At 39.9% G+C, this 17,844-nt stretch overlaps 1 protein-coding gene across 2 annotated transcripts in view; it reads left to right on the top strand.

Moving 5' to 3' along the window:
* Window positions 1-17,844, top strand: part of Mer (ezrin/radixin/moesin family protein merlin) — a 514,590-nt gene that overhangs the window by 282,737 nt on the left and 214,009 nt on the right. For both annotated transcript variants that reach the window (XM_090373044.1, XM_090373043.1), the window contains one exon: window positions 1,560-1,673. In XM_090373044.1, the coding sequence (XP_090229170.1) occupies window positions 1,560-1,673 (114 nt within the window). The remainder of the gene's footprint in view (window positions 1-1,559; window positions 1,674-17,844) is intronic.

Genomic DNA, 17,844 nt, shown 5'->3' with positions numbered 1-17,844 from the left:
ATTGTGTTTTTTAATTCATCTCCATTATTTACACTCAACACTGCATTTAGATAAATTGTAGGTAATAAATGGTACCCTCCTCCCCTGGGTTGGGATACCATTCTATATGTATAGACAGATGATGGACATAGTGAAGCTAATGAACTCCTTTCTATATTTGCGAAAAATTGAAAGCTGGAAGTATTCAGATGTTTTAGACAGGAAAATTTAATTTTCATTGACAGTGCCTTCTTTTTAAATTAGCATTAGCATTAGTAGAGGCATATGATGCAAGAAAACAAGCTTATTCAGCATCAGCCGGAAAAAAAAAAAAAAAAACACCACTCCCATTTCACCCCTCCGTTCGTTCGAAATACCTATCCAGTTGAGCCTTAAATTTGTTTAGGCTATCAACTTCAACAACAAGTGATGGAAGTCGGTTCCACCAACCAACCACCCGCTGGCCAAAGGCAAATTTCCGCACATCTATCCGACATCCGTCCTTCCTCAATTTGAATTTATGCCCTCTGAGGTGATTATTCTGAGCAAGATGAAGAATCCCATTGGCATTGAGCATGCTCAAACCATTCAAAGCCTTATACACCTCTATCAGATCACCTCGCCGGTGCCTAGTCTCCAGACTCTGTAATTTGCAAAACTTAAGCCTTTCTTCGTAAGAGCAACCCTTTGTTCCATTCACTAATCTTGTTGCCCTTCTCTGTACCCGTTCCAGAAGCTCTACATACTGTATACAGTACTCAAGATGTGGCCTAACCATTGCCTTATACAAGGGAATAATCACCTCCTTATCCCTGCTAGAAAAATTCCTGTATATCATTGACAAGACACCATGAACTACTCTTGCAGCTCGTCTGCACTGCTCAGAGAACTTCATATCTGCCTGCACAATTACCCCCAGGTCCTTTTCATTCTCCACCACTGTCAGTATAGTACCGCAGAGTTGATACATTGCTCTGTGGTTACTGTTTCCCATATGTAGTACTTTACATTTGTCAATGTTAAACTTCATTTGCCACCTCTCAGCCCATCTGTTCAACCTTTCCAGATCCTGTTGCAGCAGCATAGCGTCAGTAGTGTCCTTAACAACCCTGCCAACCTTTGTATCATCTGCAAACTTGGACATTAAACTTGATATACCATCATCAATATCATTCATAAACACTGAAAACAACAACGGACCCAACACTGAACCCTGAGGAACTCCACTAATAACATTAGTTCACTTTGAGCAGTATCCATTGATTACCACTCTCTGTCTTCTGCCACTCAACCATCCCCTTATCCATAGCAGCAATTTACCTCCAATGCCACACTGCTCCAATTTGTGCAGCAGTCTTCCATGTGCAACAGTATCAAAAGCCTTTCTAAGATCCAAATATATAATATCAAAGTTATATATTTAATATCAAATTGAAGAGAATATTGCCTGAATATTCTGAATTCTAAGTTTAAAATTATTGTTTGTTTTAAATCTTACAGCACACTTATATAAAATGTGATTTTGAGATAATTTTTATATATTGTTAACTGTAACAGTTTATTCTTTATAATGTTTCTAGATTTTAGACCTTTGCATTGGCAATCATGATTTATTTATGAGGAGACGTAAACCAGATTCCATGGAGGTACAACAGATGAAAGCACAAGCAAAAGAAGAGAAACTTAGGAGGCAGGTAAGTGATCATCATTCTTTGTATAATGATGGCACATTAAACTAACTTTATTATTCACTTCACTGTACATATTTTTTCACATCTTTAACATAAGATTGAAATTAATGTATTTATGTTATTTAATGCACTGAGACTTTTATTCCTTTTATATCTTCTTTTTTTAGGAAATTGGAAACCTATGAATACTAATTAACCCCTAAGAATCAATAATACTCTTATAATTATTTAAGTAATTATGTCATGTGATGCTAGATGCACTCTGAAACAGTAGCCTATTGTTTGAGACCTGATGCACACAAAGACAGTGCTAAAATAACTTCCTGGCATATTATGACCAATGTATTCCATGAGACATTAAACCCTAACACAGCCAACCAACCAACCAAAATAACTTCAACAACTGTAATAAAAATTGGCAAATGTTTCTGCATTTTAAACCCCCCAATCAATGCTGAAAGAACATTAAAAAATGCAGATTATGACACACCAAAATTCTAAAAACAGTATTCACATCTGTAGCTGGTTCAGTATAACCATAGAACTTGTCAACAATGCATTTTCTATGGATTTAGGCATTTGTGTCAAACTATGTATTACATTTTACATTAAAGTGGAAAGTGTACTTGAGCCGACCAGGGTAGTGGGGTGGGTAAAGTGTTTGCCTGGCAACCCAAAGGTCATGGGTTCGAATCCTGCCTCGGGCTTGGATCAGTGTAGTGCAAAAACCTTGGAAGGTGCATTATGGCCAGAGAAGCCAATGCGCCAACAACTAACAAAAAAAAAAAAAAAAAAGTATACTTGAGGGTGTGATTTTGAAACATCTTTTTTTTATTTATTTAATATTTAAAACAGAATATGAAGTGCCATTCATAATTTTCACATAAAGCTTTCCTTTTAGACCATTACATTTCATGAATGGTGGACTTTGGAAACAATTTGTTGTACTGAAATTTAATTGAAACAAGATTTAAAATTAAAAGCACTAATAACAATAAGATTTCAAAGCACTAATAACAATAAGATTTCAAACCACTGATAATAATTATCTGGTATGGCCCTCCTGGGTAATATGGAGATATTATAAGACATTACAACTTTCACACATTACAAGACACACCAAAAACAAAAAAAAAAAAAAAAAACATGCACAGCCCATTGTTAGCTGCTAACCTGTTACGTCTGCCACGATACAACAGTTAGTATTAATACTGGCAAATGATACAAAATCTAACTCCAAAGGAGTGATCTCAGACTGGGACTTACTAGATATATCTGAAGAAGAACTGAAAGAACAAGGAGTTATTCATGTCAAGAGAATCTCCACCAGAAAAGATGGCAATCTGATCTTGACCTTTAATACACCGAATCGTCCATCATCCATTAAGGCTGGATATCTGGTATGTAATGTCAGACCCTATGTCCCAAACCCGCTACGGTGTTTCCGATGTCAGAAGTATGGACATTCCCAGACAGCTTGCCGGGGAACCCCTACTTGCGCAAAGTGTGGTTCAGTCGAACACGATTGCGAAAACTGTAATGCTCCTCAATCAGTATGTCCAAACTGCAAAAAAGATCATCCCGCTTATGCTAAAACATGTGAGCGCTGGAAAAGTGAGAAACTTATCCAGAAATATAAAACCAACCATAATATTTCTTACCAAGAAGCAAAAAGAATCATCTCGCCACCAACTCATGCAACCTACGTATGCCCAAGCCACCAAAAAATTCCAATCAACTGCATTGCAAACGGAACTAACAGCATCCCCAAAAGAGTCTTTCTCAAATTACGTAAAATCTTTGTACAGTGCAACTCAAACCCAAGCAGTCAATACGCCAATTTCCATACCACAAGAAAACCTCCACACTCCGGATCAAGGACTCAAAGAAAAACATATCCTAACTTCTAGTCACCAACAACAAATGGATACTAAAGAAAAATCAGCAGATGACCCTGTCTTTCAAATTTTTGTTGATGAAGACATGTACACCGAAAGGCCTTCCTTCCCAAAAAAAGATAAACACAAAAGTGAAAAACAGAAAACCTCAGCAACCCGAAAATGTTTGTAAAGTATAACAAGAGATAAATAATGAACAGAATAATACAGTGGAATTGTCGTGGATTCCATGCCAATATCGATGACCTATACGATCTTTCCTGTAAATACACACCAATATGTCTCTGCCTTCAAGAGACTTATTTAAAACCCAAAAATACACCAAAACTGTCTTGTTATAACATTATTAGAAAAGACAGAACCAATCAGAATATTGCACATGGTGGTGTAGCTATTTTAACAAACCCACATATTCCTACCAAACAGATCTTACTGAACTCTCCCCTTGAGGCAATAGCAGTCCGTGTAGCTGCTGACATCCATATTACAATCTGCTCCTTATACATCCCACCAAGCTATACCTTCCAACAGAATGATCTCAACAATCTTATAGCTCAACTCCCAACACCTTTCCTCATTCTGGGAGACTTAAATGGTCATCACACTCTATGGGGTAACAACAACATCGATCAAAGAGGAAAACTAATTGAATTTTTTTGAAATTTTTTTTTTTATAATATATCGAGTGTGTGAGAATGAGAGTAGCCTGTGCGGACGTACATTTTTGCCGCTCCTGGAACAGAGAAGTTTTTTTCTGATTTGTTTTCTGTTTTATTAGCTTAAATTGGCATATTAACTTATTTTCTAGATTATCTTTATATTCCTATTTACGATACTTCGATTAAAGTAACTTAGATAGAGATTTTGTAGGTATTACTTAGTATCGGAAAGGGTATCAAATCCACATGTTTACCGTTTGTAAATAGCCGCCATTGTTACGCTATACATAATATCTCGAAATAGATAGCATAAGCTTAATATAGTATAGTACATAATATTGTCAATTAAATTGTACTTTTAACTATACATATAACGACTTGGGTTACGTAACATAAATAATTAGTAAAATAAAAAATTAATACTTAACTTGATACGAAAGTTATATAAAGGGATTTCGTAGATAACACTCGAAACTGAAACATAAATATAGCGTTATAACTGTGTTGGGATATAAGTTTAGGGTTTTAATTTTGTACTGAAATTGAAATTAAATCGAAATCATGACTCAGACCAGAGCAGCAAAGCAAAAGGCTCAAGCTAATGGTAGTGCTGTGGCTCAGGGGAGAACTTGGGGGGGGGCAGTTGCCCTCTGAATCACAGCCTATTAAAATGCACTACTTGCTTGATGTTTGTGGAGCAGTCGGGTACGGGACATGATACTGCCATGGGGGATATCTTTGTGTGTGCGCGATGCAAGGAGTGTAAGGAAATCAGGCGACAACTCAGCATTGTTATGGGCCTATATGAGAGCTTGAAGGACAGGGCGGATGCCCTCGAAGGATTAAAAGTGAGGGGCCCATCAAGCTCTCAGCTGCCCACACCAACGCCAGAGCTTGCACTTGGGCATCACGCAACACAGCGGCAACCCCAAGGCAGAATGCGCTGGTCCCAAAGGAACTAGTAGTTGTTGGTGACTCTATTGTCAGGGAAACAGGAAACATGCTTTGTAAAAAGGACAGGTGGAACAGGACCAGGGTATCTCTGCCAGGGGCAAAGGTTGATGATGTTGTAGAGCGGATATCATCTTTTAAGGGCACAAAAGGTGATATAGTTGTACATGTTGGCACTAATGATATTAAGAGTAGAAGATCGGCGGAAAGTGTCTGCAATTCTGCCCAAACACGATAGGAGGGAGTATATGATGAGAGCCCTGTCAATCAATTCAGCCCTGAAAAGATTGTGCAAGGCTCAAGGGGTAGAATTTTTTTCAGCCTTGTCTGTACTTGTTAACAGGAGAGACTGCTTCTACAGGGATAGGATAAACTTAAATAGAAAGGGTGCAAGAATGTTTGCTGATGCTATCGAGGCAGTGTTAGGTGGGTCGGAAAACTGCTAGATTGGGGGGATACAAGGACTAATAGATTAGCAGTAGCCACTGGCAGAGGTGAAAGTGATTCTTGTACTGCTTCTATTGGAATGAGCCACAGCCTGGAAAATAAGATGCAGGATATTTCAGAGACTGCTGGAAATTATTGGTGTACAAATAAACACATAGGTTGTGTTAGGGTAGCTAAGAAAAAGAACAGGTGCATGTATACTTGCGTGTACACCAGTGCTAGGAGTTTAGTAAATAAATTTTATGAATTTGAGATATTGCTCAAAACATCAAGGGCAGATATTGTAGGGATTTCAGAGACGTGGGCCAGTAAATCAGAGAGTCTTATAATGGGGGATTTTAATTTCCCAGATATTGACTGGAATTTGGGGGCTGGTCACTCACACACACTAGCAAGGCTTTTGTGGATTTATTGGATGATTGTTTTCTACATCAGCATGTTCGGGAGGCAACTAGAGGGAGTAATACTCTTGATTTAATTATCAGTAGTGATTCTTCATGCATTAAGAATCTGCAGGTAAATGAACCACTAGGTGGCAGTGATCATAGTGTGCTGAAGTGGGATTTACTCAAAGAGGTAACTATCATTAGGGGTAAAGGGAAGGGTTATTGCTTTCGTAAAGGTGACTACGATGGACTGAGACATTATTTAAATTCTATACAGTGGGACCAACTGATGATGTTACCAACAGCAAATTCAAAATGGGAAGCATTCAAAGAACTTATCCTGGAATCTACTAGGCTTTACATACCAACTAAGAAATATTGTTCAAGGTTTAGGCCTAAGTGGATGTCAGATGAACTAATGAGACATATGGCAGAGAAGAAAAATGCATGGGATACATACAAATTAACACGTGACACAGAAGCCTATGATAGATACCAGTTGATGTGTAACCAAGCTACAAAGGAGGTTAGGCAGGCGAAGGCAGATTATGAGAAATCTTTGGCAAGGGATGCAAAGAAAAACAGCAAAGAGTTCTTTACTTATGTAAACTTATATATGGAAGGAAGGGGGTGAATCAGATTGGTCCACTTGATATCGATGGGTCAACTGTTGATGATCCTGCTCAGGTAGTTCACAAACTGAATGAATATTTTGCATCGACATTCACACATGAGGAGTTATTCAGCGAGGGGAATGCCAGAGGTGTATCCAACTCTGGCAGTAAGCTAGAGAATCTTGAATAAATGAGTAAAGTGTAGGAGAAATTGTTGAAGATAAATACAAGAAAGGCACCCGGGGTGGATGGGATCTATCCAGTTATATTAAAGGAGGCAGCAAAGGAAGTAAGCAAACCCTTAGCCATAATTATGAGAGCTTCCTTGGACTCAGGGGAAGTACCCATGGACTGGTGATGTGCAAATGTGACCCCTTCACAAAGGAGGATCAAAGGGCGACACAAGTAATTATAGACCTGTTAGTTTAACTTCTGTTCCTGGAAAATTAATGGAGGCACTGGTTAAAGAAGCACTGCAGGATCAACTAGACAAGACTTCAGTCTTATCTAGCTGATCAAGAGTTATAGCTCAGACACAGCATGGTTTTGTTAAGGGGAAGTCTTGCCTGACCAATTTGATTGGATACTATGATGCAGTCCCAAAAGAACTGGATGCAGGGATTAACTTTGATATTATATACTTGGATCTTAGGAAGGCTTTTGATACTGTTGCAAATGGAAGATTGCTGCACAAATTGGACCAGTGTGGCATTAGAGGCAAATTGGTGCTATGGATAAAGGGGTGGTTAGGGGGAGAAGACAGAGAGTGGTAATCAATGGACACTGCTCATCGTGGACTTATGTTATTAGTGGAGTCCCTCAGGGTTCAGTATTGGGTCCATTATTGTTTTCTGTATTTATAAATGATATTGATGATGGTATATCAAGCTTAATGTCCAAGTTTGCAGACGATACAAAGGTTGGCAGGGTTGTCAAGGACACTACTGACACTATGCTACTGCAACAGGATCTGGAAAGGTTGAGCAGATGGGCTGAGAGGTGGCAAATGAAGTTTAACATTGACAAATGTAAAATACTATATATGGGAAACAGCAACCCCAGAGCAATGTATCAACTCTGGTACTACACTGACAGTGGGAGAGAATGAAAGGGACCTGGGGGTGGTTGTGCAGGCAGATATGAAGTTTTCTGAGCAGTGCAGATGGGATGCAAGAGTAGCTCATGGTGTATTGTCAATGATATATAGGAATTTTTTCTAGCAGGGATAAGGAGGTGATTATTCCTTTGTATAAGGCAATGGTCAGACCACACCTAGAGTACTGTATACAGGTCTGGAGGCCTCATTTCAAGAAGGATGTAGAGATGCTGGAACGAGTACAGAGAAGGGCAACGAGATTAGTGAATGGAACAAAGGGGTGCTCTTACGAAGAAAGGCTTAAGTTTTGCAAATTACAGTGTCTGGGGACTAGGCACCAGCGAGATGATCTGATAGAGGTGTATAAAGCCTTGATTTGGTGTATAAAACCTTGGTTTGAGCATGCTCAATGCTGATGGGATTCTTCCTCTTGCTCAGAATAATCACCTGAGAGGGCATAAATTCAAATTGAGAAAAGACAGATGTAGGATAGACGTGAGGAAATTTGCCTTTAGCCAGCGGGTTGGTTTGTGGAATAGACTGCCATCCCTTGTCATGGAAGTTGATAGCCTAAATAAGTTTAAGGCTCAGCTGGACAGGTATTTCAAAAGAACAGAGGGGTGAAGTGGAAGTGGTTATTTTTTATTTATTTATTATTTTTTTTTTTGGCTGATGCTGCGTAAGCTTGCTTTCTTGCATCAAATGCCTCTACTAATGCTAATGCTAATGAATGGTGTCTAGACAGTAACAACCTCCTTCTAAATGATGGTTCACCTACATACGTTCACCTTCCTTCAGGAACAAGTACTGCAATAGACTTGTCTATCTGTTCAGCAACCTTATATCCTACTCTAAAGTGGACGATAAACAACGTCATCATCCTACTAAAATTCCACATTGGCTCACTGATAAAGCGGATTGGTAGTCCTATAAAAAATTAACTAAGCTTGATCCCGAAATAATCCAAAATTCCACAACTGATGAAGCAGTTGACTATGTCACAAAAACGATATTACATGCAGCAGAATAAACAGTGCCGAAATTCTCTTCAAAATTACCGATTCATCCAAAAACCTGGTGGAGTGATGAATGCCTTGTGGCTAAAAAAGAGCAAAGCAAAGCTTGGAATTCTTTTTGCCGGAGTCCAACTATAACCAATCTCATTCAATATAAACGTGCTAGAGCAAGAGTGAGATATGTTAGACACTGCAATAAAAAGGCTGCTTGGATCCACTTCACTTCGACTATCAATCAAGCAACTCCTACACATAAAATTTGGAAAGCAATCAGAAAAATGAGTGGCAAGTATAAAACAAGACCTCTACCCATCATGGAATGGAGAGGGCAGAATGTAAATGATCCTGCTGGAATTGCCAATATACTAGGTGAAACCTTTGCCGAAACATCAGCAACAGAAAGTTATACTCCGACCTTCAGAAGATTAAAAACAAGTTTAGAAAAACAAGTTAAACTTCTCTTCAAAAGGAGATGAACAATAAAACTTACCTTTTACCATCTACGAATTACATAGAGCCTTAAAGTGTAAAGTGTGTTTAGGGTCAAACGGCACCAGGGGTTTCCCCCATCTCCGTGTTGCTTTCATTGTGAGTGAACCAGTTCGCTGGGAAATGCCAGAGATTTAAAAGTGTATGGATATTGTATATGTGTAATGTCATGTACCGTTGTTCATCTGGTCGTTTAGCCGCTGGACCCCTACTGAGGCCCAATGTTGCCCCACTTTCGCCCCGTGGAGGCAGACCAGGAAACACGAGTAGACTAAGATTTACTCTGGCAGGTCCTGCCGCTTAATTTCCTGAGATTTCGGCGGCTAGGACCTAAAAAAAAAAAAAAAAAAAAAAAAAAGAGGAAAAGAAAGTTAAAAAAATAAACTAAGATATAAATATATATATATATATATATATATTTTTTTTTTTTTATTTTTTTTTTTTTTTGGTAAATTCTATGGGGAATAACGCTAAATTTTTGAAACGCCGAGTGTATAGGTGAAAAACGTAATTTGGAGATGATTAAATCAATTCCGATGTGTAGGCCATTCGCTTGCGTATGTGCAGGTAGAGTGGGTGGGGAGACTGAAGTCTGGGGGGAAAAGACAGAAGTATGGAGTCGAGAGAGGAGGCAATTCCAAGTCACAGTGGGGCATGCCCATGCCCCACCAGAAGGGAAAGTGGGAATGGCGAGAAGGGGATGAGACAGTAAGACCGTCTCTCCCCCCCCACCGGGGATATGGGTATTAAAGATGGAGGCCAGGGTGCCCTCTTCAAGTCGCCAAATGGCGTTTGGCAGCTGTGCTGCGTTAAGTCTCTTTTCTTCAATATTGAGCCGATTTCAAGCCAGTCGCTCATGGGGTAAGCTCTGTCCTTGTGTTTTTCACTCACTTGTCTCAAGGTTTTTCTCTGTAGTAACTCTGTTGATAGTATTTTATGGTCTTGTACAGTTTAACTTGTGGTGATCTTTCTTCAGACACGATTTATGGTAACTAGCAGTTTTCTCCTCTCGAAGAGGTCCTGCGCATATTGAGAAAGTGCTCTGTATTCCTCTTCTGTGTCAATGAAGTGGGATTCCAGTCCTTTTGGAAGGTAGTGTATCTTTGTGATCAGGATGCCTCTGAGATCTTCGTATTCTGGGCAGTCGTAGACCAAGTGGTTCCAGTTCTCGATCTCCCCACATGTGCAGTTGGGGTCCTCAACAAGGCAGAACCCAAGCAGCTTCTCCTTAAAGGGACCATGACCAGTAAGGAGCGAAGTCAAATGCTTCCCCGGAAAGTACCACGCTGGTTGCTTGGGATATATTTTGCTGAGGTTGGGAAGGAATTTTCTTGTGATTTCTCCTTTTGTTGTATTGGTCCATCTTTGTTGCCACTCCCGAAGTAGGTAAGCCTGTAATCGGACTTTTTCTGTTTTTGTACTACTCGCTGGGTCAATTATGAAATCCTGGAAGGTGGCAGCAACCCCCCTGGCATGCAGGAAGAGCAAGCCAGCTTTTACAGTCTCCAAATCGAGGGGTAGCGCTCCAGCAAGCACCTGCAACACTGGTGTGCTTACTGTTCTGCATGCTCGTGTGGTTGTTAGTAAAATGGTCCTTTGTATCGTATCCAGAGTTCTCCTATTGACTGCAAGCGTCGTTTTGCTGTACCACACTGCAGCAGCATAAGTTATCGCAGGGATGAAGGTTGCCTTATAATACAACATTAGTGCTGTTTTTTTTAATCCCCAGTCTTTTCTCGTAACCCTCACCACCAGTGCCGAGTAACGTCTTATCTTCGTCCTTATATATTGTAGGTGAGGTTGAAAGGATAAGTTTTTGTCTCGGATAACTCCTAGATATTTCATTTGGTTGGCAAGTTTAATGGTCACACCTTCTATTTTAATTTGGGGTGGACGCCGTATTTGCAGGGATCCTTTTAGTAGAATAGATGTGGTTTTCGTCGGTGAAATTTTTAACTGGTTTCTTGTAGCCCAATTTTGTATTTTCTGCAGAGCTTGGTTTGCGGTAGTTTCCAGTTGGGCTCTTGAGTCAGCCTCAATGGTAAGAATAAGGTCGTCTGCAAAGGCCTGGGCTCCGATCAGCCCCAGGTCCAGGTTCAGGAGCTCGTCGAGAACCATATTCCAAAGGAGTGGCCCCAAGACAGACCCCTGCGGGCAGCCCCTGTATACAGATCTTGTGACTTTTTTGGTAGTTGGCATTTATTTCTACTTTCCTGCAAGATAGGTAGTCCTCCATTACCTTGTATAGGTTGATAGGGACTGTAGCCACCCTTAGTCTGGCTAGGACGCTCGGCCACCATAGTGAGTCGAACGCCCCAGCAAAATCAATTGAAATGACTAGTAGGTATTTTTTTCTGCATTCCTGTGCCTTCCGAAGCAAGTTTCCAAGTGCATCCACTGTGGAGGAACCCGGCTTAAATCCGAACTGATTCCTGGCCGCCAGGTTTGTCCTCTCATAGTGGTTTTTGATTCGCTTGTGCAGCAGTCTCTCATATAGTTTGCTGACCACTGAGAGCAGTGCAATAGGTCTATATGACTCTGGGCAGTCCGGTTTTTTGTTAGGATTTTTAAGTAACAACTTGGTGTTTGCTGTTTTCCATGCTGTGGGGAATTTGCCTGTTTCCAGGCACCTGTTGTAGAGAGTAAGTAGTAAGTGCGGTGCAAATTCTGCAGTTTTCTTCAAGATCTCTGGTTCGATCATGTCCAGTCCTGGGCATTTGCGATTTCTAATCTTGGTGGCAGCCTCACTGAGCTCTTCCAGGGTGAAGGGGGGGTTCAATTGTCGAGGTGTTATAGATTGCGTTGTCCTTGCAAATTTCGTGTTGTTCTTGCATGGTTAATATTGCTGGTTCCTTGAAGATTTTGTCCAGTATGTTGCCCATTGACTGCTCCCAAGTGGTCGTTAGGTTTCCCTCCGGTGTCCTGGTAGTACTAATGACCTCGCCCCTGCGAAGCTTATTGGTTATCACCTTGTAGACTATGCCCCAGGGGTCGGTGTTTCCAGAAGTAGACACTAGGCGCTCCCAAGAACCCTTCTTACTTTTTTTTTATGGTGTCTGTGTAACAGTTCCTAGCTTCTCTGTAATGTTGTCTCAGGACCTCCACCTCATCTTCAGGCCAGGTTCTGCGAGCTCTCTGGAAGTCTTTTCTTGTTTTTTGCATTTGTCGTCGTAGTACTGCAATTTCTGGTGTCCACCAGGGTACTGTGCCAGGTTTTGGGTTTTTTTTTTTATCACTTGATCACTGATGTTTAGTAATAATTTTGTAGTTTCCCTCTGAAGGTCATCCGGGTCGCTCCGGGGGTTTATGTTTTCCAGATTGTGTCTAATTGCCGTGGTGAGCAACTCTCTATACATTGTCCAGTCTGCATTTGCGACTGCATATCTCATTTGTGGTTGGTTTGTTTGAGTTATTCTTGTTAGTTGTCTTTCAACTGAAAAGGTTAGAGCTTTGTCGCGGGTTCGATTCCCGCCTCGGGTTTGGATCAAAGTACTGCAAAAACCTTGGGAGGTGCAATATGGCCACAGAAGCCAATGCGCCAACAACTACCAAATAAAAAAAAAAAAAAAAAAAAAATAGAGCCTTGTCAACATCTAGACGCAGTACTGTAGGACCCGATAATATTCATTATTCCATGATACAGAAACTAAGTACCGAATCATTACAGTCACTTCTTCATCTATTCAGTAGACTCTTCCTGGAAGATAAATTCCCTAATCAATAATAATAATAATTTCAGAGAATATAGGCTTTGTGGTTCACATTAAAAATATTGTGTTGTGAAAGGGGTTAGCAATAAAAAATATAACGTTGAAAAGGGTTCGCGAGTCAAGAAAGGTTGGGAATCGCTGGTGTAAGGCAATGGTCAAGTCACATATGGAGTACTGCACAGACTTCGATGGTAAAAGGTAAGTTGTATTGTTCATCTCCTTTTGAAGAGAAGTATTAACTTTTGTTATTACAGAAGATCATGCTACGGTCCTTGCCTTCCCTAAACCAGGTAAAGACCCTACAAATCCCACTCATTATAGACCAATTGCCTTGACCTGTTGCATTTGCAAAATTCTCGAAAAGATGGTGAACTGCTGACTGATCTGGTACCTTGAAATTTTCAATCTTCTACATTCTGCACAATTCAGTGTTCGGCAAAACAGATCTACACTAGATATACTAGTCAGACTAGTATATCTAAGGAATGCATTCCTCAGATCGGAACATCATGTGTTAGTCTGCTTTGATATCAGTAAAGCCTGTGATTCCACGTGGAAGTATGGAATACTCCGTGAATTACATCGCCATGGACTTCGGGGTCACCTCCCAATTTTCATACAGAATTTCCTATGCAAGCGTACATTCCAGGTTCGATTTAAAACCTCACTGTCCCAAGTATTTTCACAAGAAGAAGGAGTTCCCCAAGGCTCAGTACTCAGTGCTTCACTTTTTATAATTGCAATAAACACCATTGCCGGACAAATTCCAAACACTATTGATAAAGCAGTTTGTAGACGACCTTAGTATTTGGTGTCATGCGAAAAACATGAATACTATTGAGAGACAGTTGAAAGGGGCAATAACTAAGATCTGTTCATGGGCTCAGACCAATGGTTTTCAACTTTGTCCGGAAAAAACACTTTGCATCCATTTTTGCCTCCAACGCAAATTCCACCCCAATCCGGAGCTACAACTGAATCACCAACCAATAGCAGTTCATCCCAGCATATGGTTCTTAGGAATCACTTTAGACCATAAACTCACTTTCCTTGAGCATATCAAAAGACTAAGAACATCATGTCAACAAAAACTAAATATCATCCAGGTTCTCTCTGCAACTAATTGGGGAGCTGATTGCCTTACTTTATTACGGTTATATAGAGCATTAATAAGATCGAAACTTGACTACGGAGCACCAGTCTATAGTTCAGCAAGACCTAGTGCACTTCGCTGGCTTGACCCTATCCATCATAATGGAATAAGAGTTGCTTCAGGAGCATATCGCACGTCTCCAATACATAGCTTATATGCTGAAGCACACGAACTTCCTCTCTCAATCAGGCGACGACAACAACTGATACTACGTTATGCCTATAAAATTAGATCTATGCCAGAACACCCAAACTGGCAGATACTTTTCACATCACAGCACAGCAGGTTATACCAAAACTGCCCTAATGCTAATCGTCCTTTGGGTATTAGAATAAAACACCTCTTAGAAGAATTAAATTTAACCTTAGACAATGTGGCACATAGCCTCCCATCCTCTCTTGCTCCTTGGAATATCATTCCACCCTCATGTGACTTACATCTGCATGAATGGAATAAATCTACATTGCATAGAGAAAACTTCCTGCAACTATACCATGCAGTAGTGGACCAGTTTCCCAGCTTTTCCGTAGTACACACTGATGGACAAAGAATGATGTCCACATTGGAATCTCTGCAGTTTTTCCAAACATCACATTAGCTTATCAGTTATCACGTGAGTTCAGTATATTTTCCGCCGAACTAATAGCAATTCAGGTTGCACTGAATCATATTGAGTCTCCTGATATTAACAACAGCATAATTTTCACAGATTCTTTAAGTGCACTTCAAGCACTAAAAAACACCATGAACATCACCCACCCAGTTGTGAAAAGAATAGTCAGCTCTTTACATACCTTATCAGAACTTGGGAAAAACATACACTTCTGCTGGGTCCCAGGACATATGGCAATTCCTGGAAATGAACTATCGGGCAATGCTGCAAAATTAGTTCACCTACCACCCGAGAATAAGTGGAAAATGCCTCATCAAGACTATCGACCAATAATCCAGGAAAAATGCATGTGCCAATGGCAGTTATCATGGGAAAATCAACCTAATAATAAGCTTTGAAGTATCAAGCCAAACCTTGACGATGGCCTTCCAACTTCAGTTCAATCCGACATCAGGAGGTAATATTGGCTCGTCTGCGAATAGGTCACACAAATATCACTCATGGTTATCTTTTAAGAGGAGAGATACCCCCTCAATGTCATCACTGTAATGCAATGCTCTCAGTGAAACACATTCTGGTTGAATGCACAAAATATACAAGAGAACGCCAGAATGTTTGCGCTACAGCCACAACGAAAAGATCCTACACTTACCTCACTTTTAAACAATGAAACAAATGTCTCAATCATTTGTAACTTTCTCAAGATGATTAAAGTGCATCATCTCCTTTAGTTAGTTAAAAAAAAAATTACTTTCTGGTTCCTTTTTTCCATTTTCTCTATTTGAGAAGAAATGGCATGCATAGTTACCATATGTATGGTGCATTATGGTAATAGTTGCCGATGCGCCCAATAAATCCCGAAACAAACAAACGATACAAAAAGCAAGCTCATACAGAGAGAAAAAAAACAAACTTACTATATTACTTGCTGATCTTGCCTTCTAATAGTTTGTATAATTCTTCCTTGAATTAATTCAAACTACCCACCATCTAAAACAACAGATGGGAGTTTGTTACCACAATGGATACCCACTGGCTGAAGGAAAAATTCTGAACATCTAACCAGCAACCATTCTTAATCAGTTGGAATTTATACTCCCCCTTATGGGTAGCCTGAAAAGAGGTTACTCAATCCATTCAAAGCTTTAAAACCTCAATCAAATCTCCTCACAGGTTGTAGAGTCCAGGAACTTCGGTTTGCAGAACTGAAGCCTTTCCTGGTAAGAGTATCCTTTTGTTCCTCTCACTAATCTCGTTGCTCTTCTCTGCACCCATTCCAACAGATCCACATCCTTCTAAAATCAGGCCTCTGCACCTCTGTGCAGTACTCCATATGTGACTTGACCATTGCCTTACACCAGCGATTCCCAACCTTTCTTGACTCGCGAACCCATTTCAACATTATATTTTTTATTGCGAACCCCTTTCACAGCACAATATTTTTAATGTGAACCACAAAGCCTATATTCTCTAAAGTTATTATTATTATTAGCCATATGGTGCAAGGAAGCCTGAGGCTTATGCTGCACCAGCCAAAAAAAAATTCCTGAGTTACCAGAGAGAGAGAGAGAGGGGTAGAAATGAATCACTAAGAAAGAGAAGAATGATGATATCCAGCTCTGGACCCTGGGTTTGCCAAGCCCGTACCCACCAGATGTGAGCCCCTGGAGTTGTCGTATAATATTACTGAATTTTAATTATATAATATTTCCAGTACTATGTTTTATTATATAATATTTCCAGTACTATTATAAGCGATGTTGCATAATAATAAAAATTATTCTTAGGTACTAAGAAGAAGAAATCTTTATTGTACAGTAAAGACACAATACATGGCCGCCATGGCCAGGTCGGCCAGGACAAGGTTATGGGGTAATATAAAAACATGTATGACAAATAGATGAGAATTAAACCATGACAGTAAATTAAATTAAATTAAAAAAATTAAAATATATTTTTTATACTTCGTAAAGCTGTTATATTAATCAGTCCAAATTACATTTCAAACAGGCTAAGAGTACTTTCTTCTTGTCCAAATGGTAGCGGATCATTCTAGTCTCTTGCCGAAGCTGTTAGTCACAAATTTTGCCCATCTCTGTTCCCACCTCTGTCAAAACCAGATGGTTCTGATGCTACATTAGCCAAAGATAAAGCTGGCCTCCTAGCATCCTGTTTTACTTCCAACTCTTTTACTTGTATTGATGATCTTGGTAAAAACTCACCTCAAACTGTTTCTGGTGCACTCCATTCAGTGCCTCCTGTGGTCTTCCGTCAAAAGGATGTCAGAAGTATTTTGATGAATCTGATGTAAAAAAGGTCCAGGCCCTGATGATATTTTTCCACTTGTTCTCAAAACCTGTGCCCCTGAACTTACTCCTGTTTTTGTCCGCTTTTTTCACTTTTTATTCCAAAGGTGTTTTGCCTTCTGTTTAGAATTTGCTCATATCCAGCCAGTTCCTAAAATGGGTGACAAATCCTTCCCATCGAATAATCGTCCCATTGCACTTACCATTACTCTTTCTAAAGTAATGTTAAAATCGATTAACTGCCAACTCTTAAACTATCTGGAAATCCTTCATCTGATCCGCGATCACCAGTATGGATTCCGTCAGTGTCATTCCATTGGTGATATTCCGGCTTATGTTACCCATCTATGGACAAATTCAATGGAAAAGTTTGGTGAAACTCAAACCATTGCTCTTGACATTTCAAAGGATTTTGATCATGTTTGGCATAAAAGTCTTCTAAATAAGCTTCCTTCCCATGATTTTCCAGCTATTTTTGTAATTGGGTATCCAGTATTCTCTCTGACTGCTCATTGCGGGTGATGGTAGGCGGCGCTCTGTCTTCTAATTTCTGCTCTAATGCTGGTGTTTCCTAAGTTTCAGTCTCTCTCCCACTCTTTTCCTCTTGTATATTAATGATCCTCTTCCATTGACTGGAAATCCTATCCAAAACTTTTGCTGATGATAGCACATTCCCATTCCAGTTTGAGAAACCTTGCCCTACTGAAACAGCTCAACTTCTCGAATACCCACTGCCAAATCCTTAAATGCTGATCTCCAGTGGGACAAAGTTAACTTAATTTCAATCCTTCTAAAACTCAGTCCTGTCTTATATCTCGCAAAAAGGATTCTTCTGT

Source organism: Mastigoproctus giganteus, chromosome 5, assembly GCF_048544385.1.
Source record: "Mastigoproctus giganteus isolate SK-2022 chromosome 5, ASM4854438v1, whole genome shotgun sequence".
In the NCBI taxonomy this organism is placed as follows: Eukaryota; Metazoa; Arthropoda; class Arachnida; order Uropygi; family Thelyphonidae; genus Mastigoproctus; species Mastigoproctus giganteus.
The sequence above is the reverse complement of the archived record's forward strand: the minus strand, read 5'-3'. Positions and strand labels throughout refer to the sequence as shown.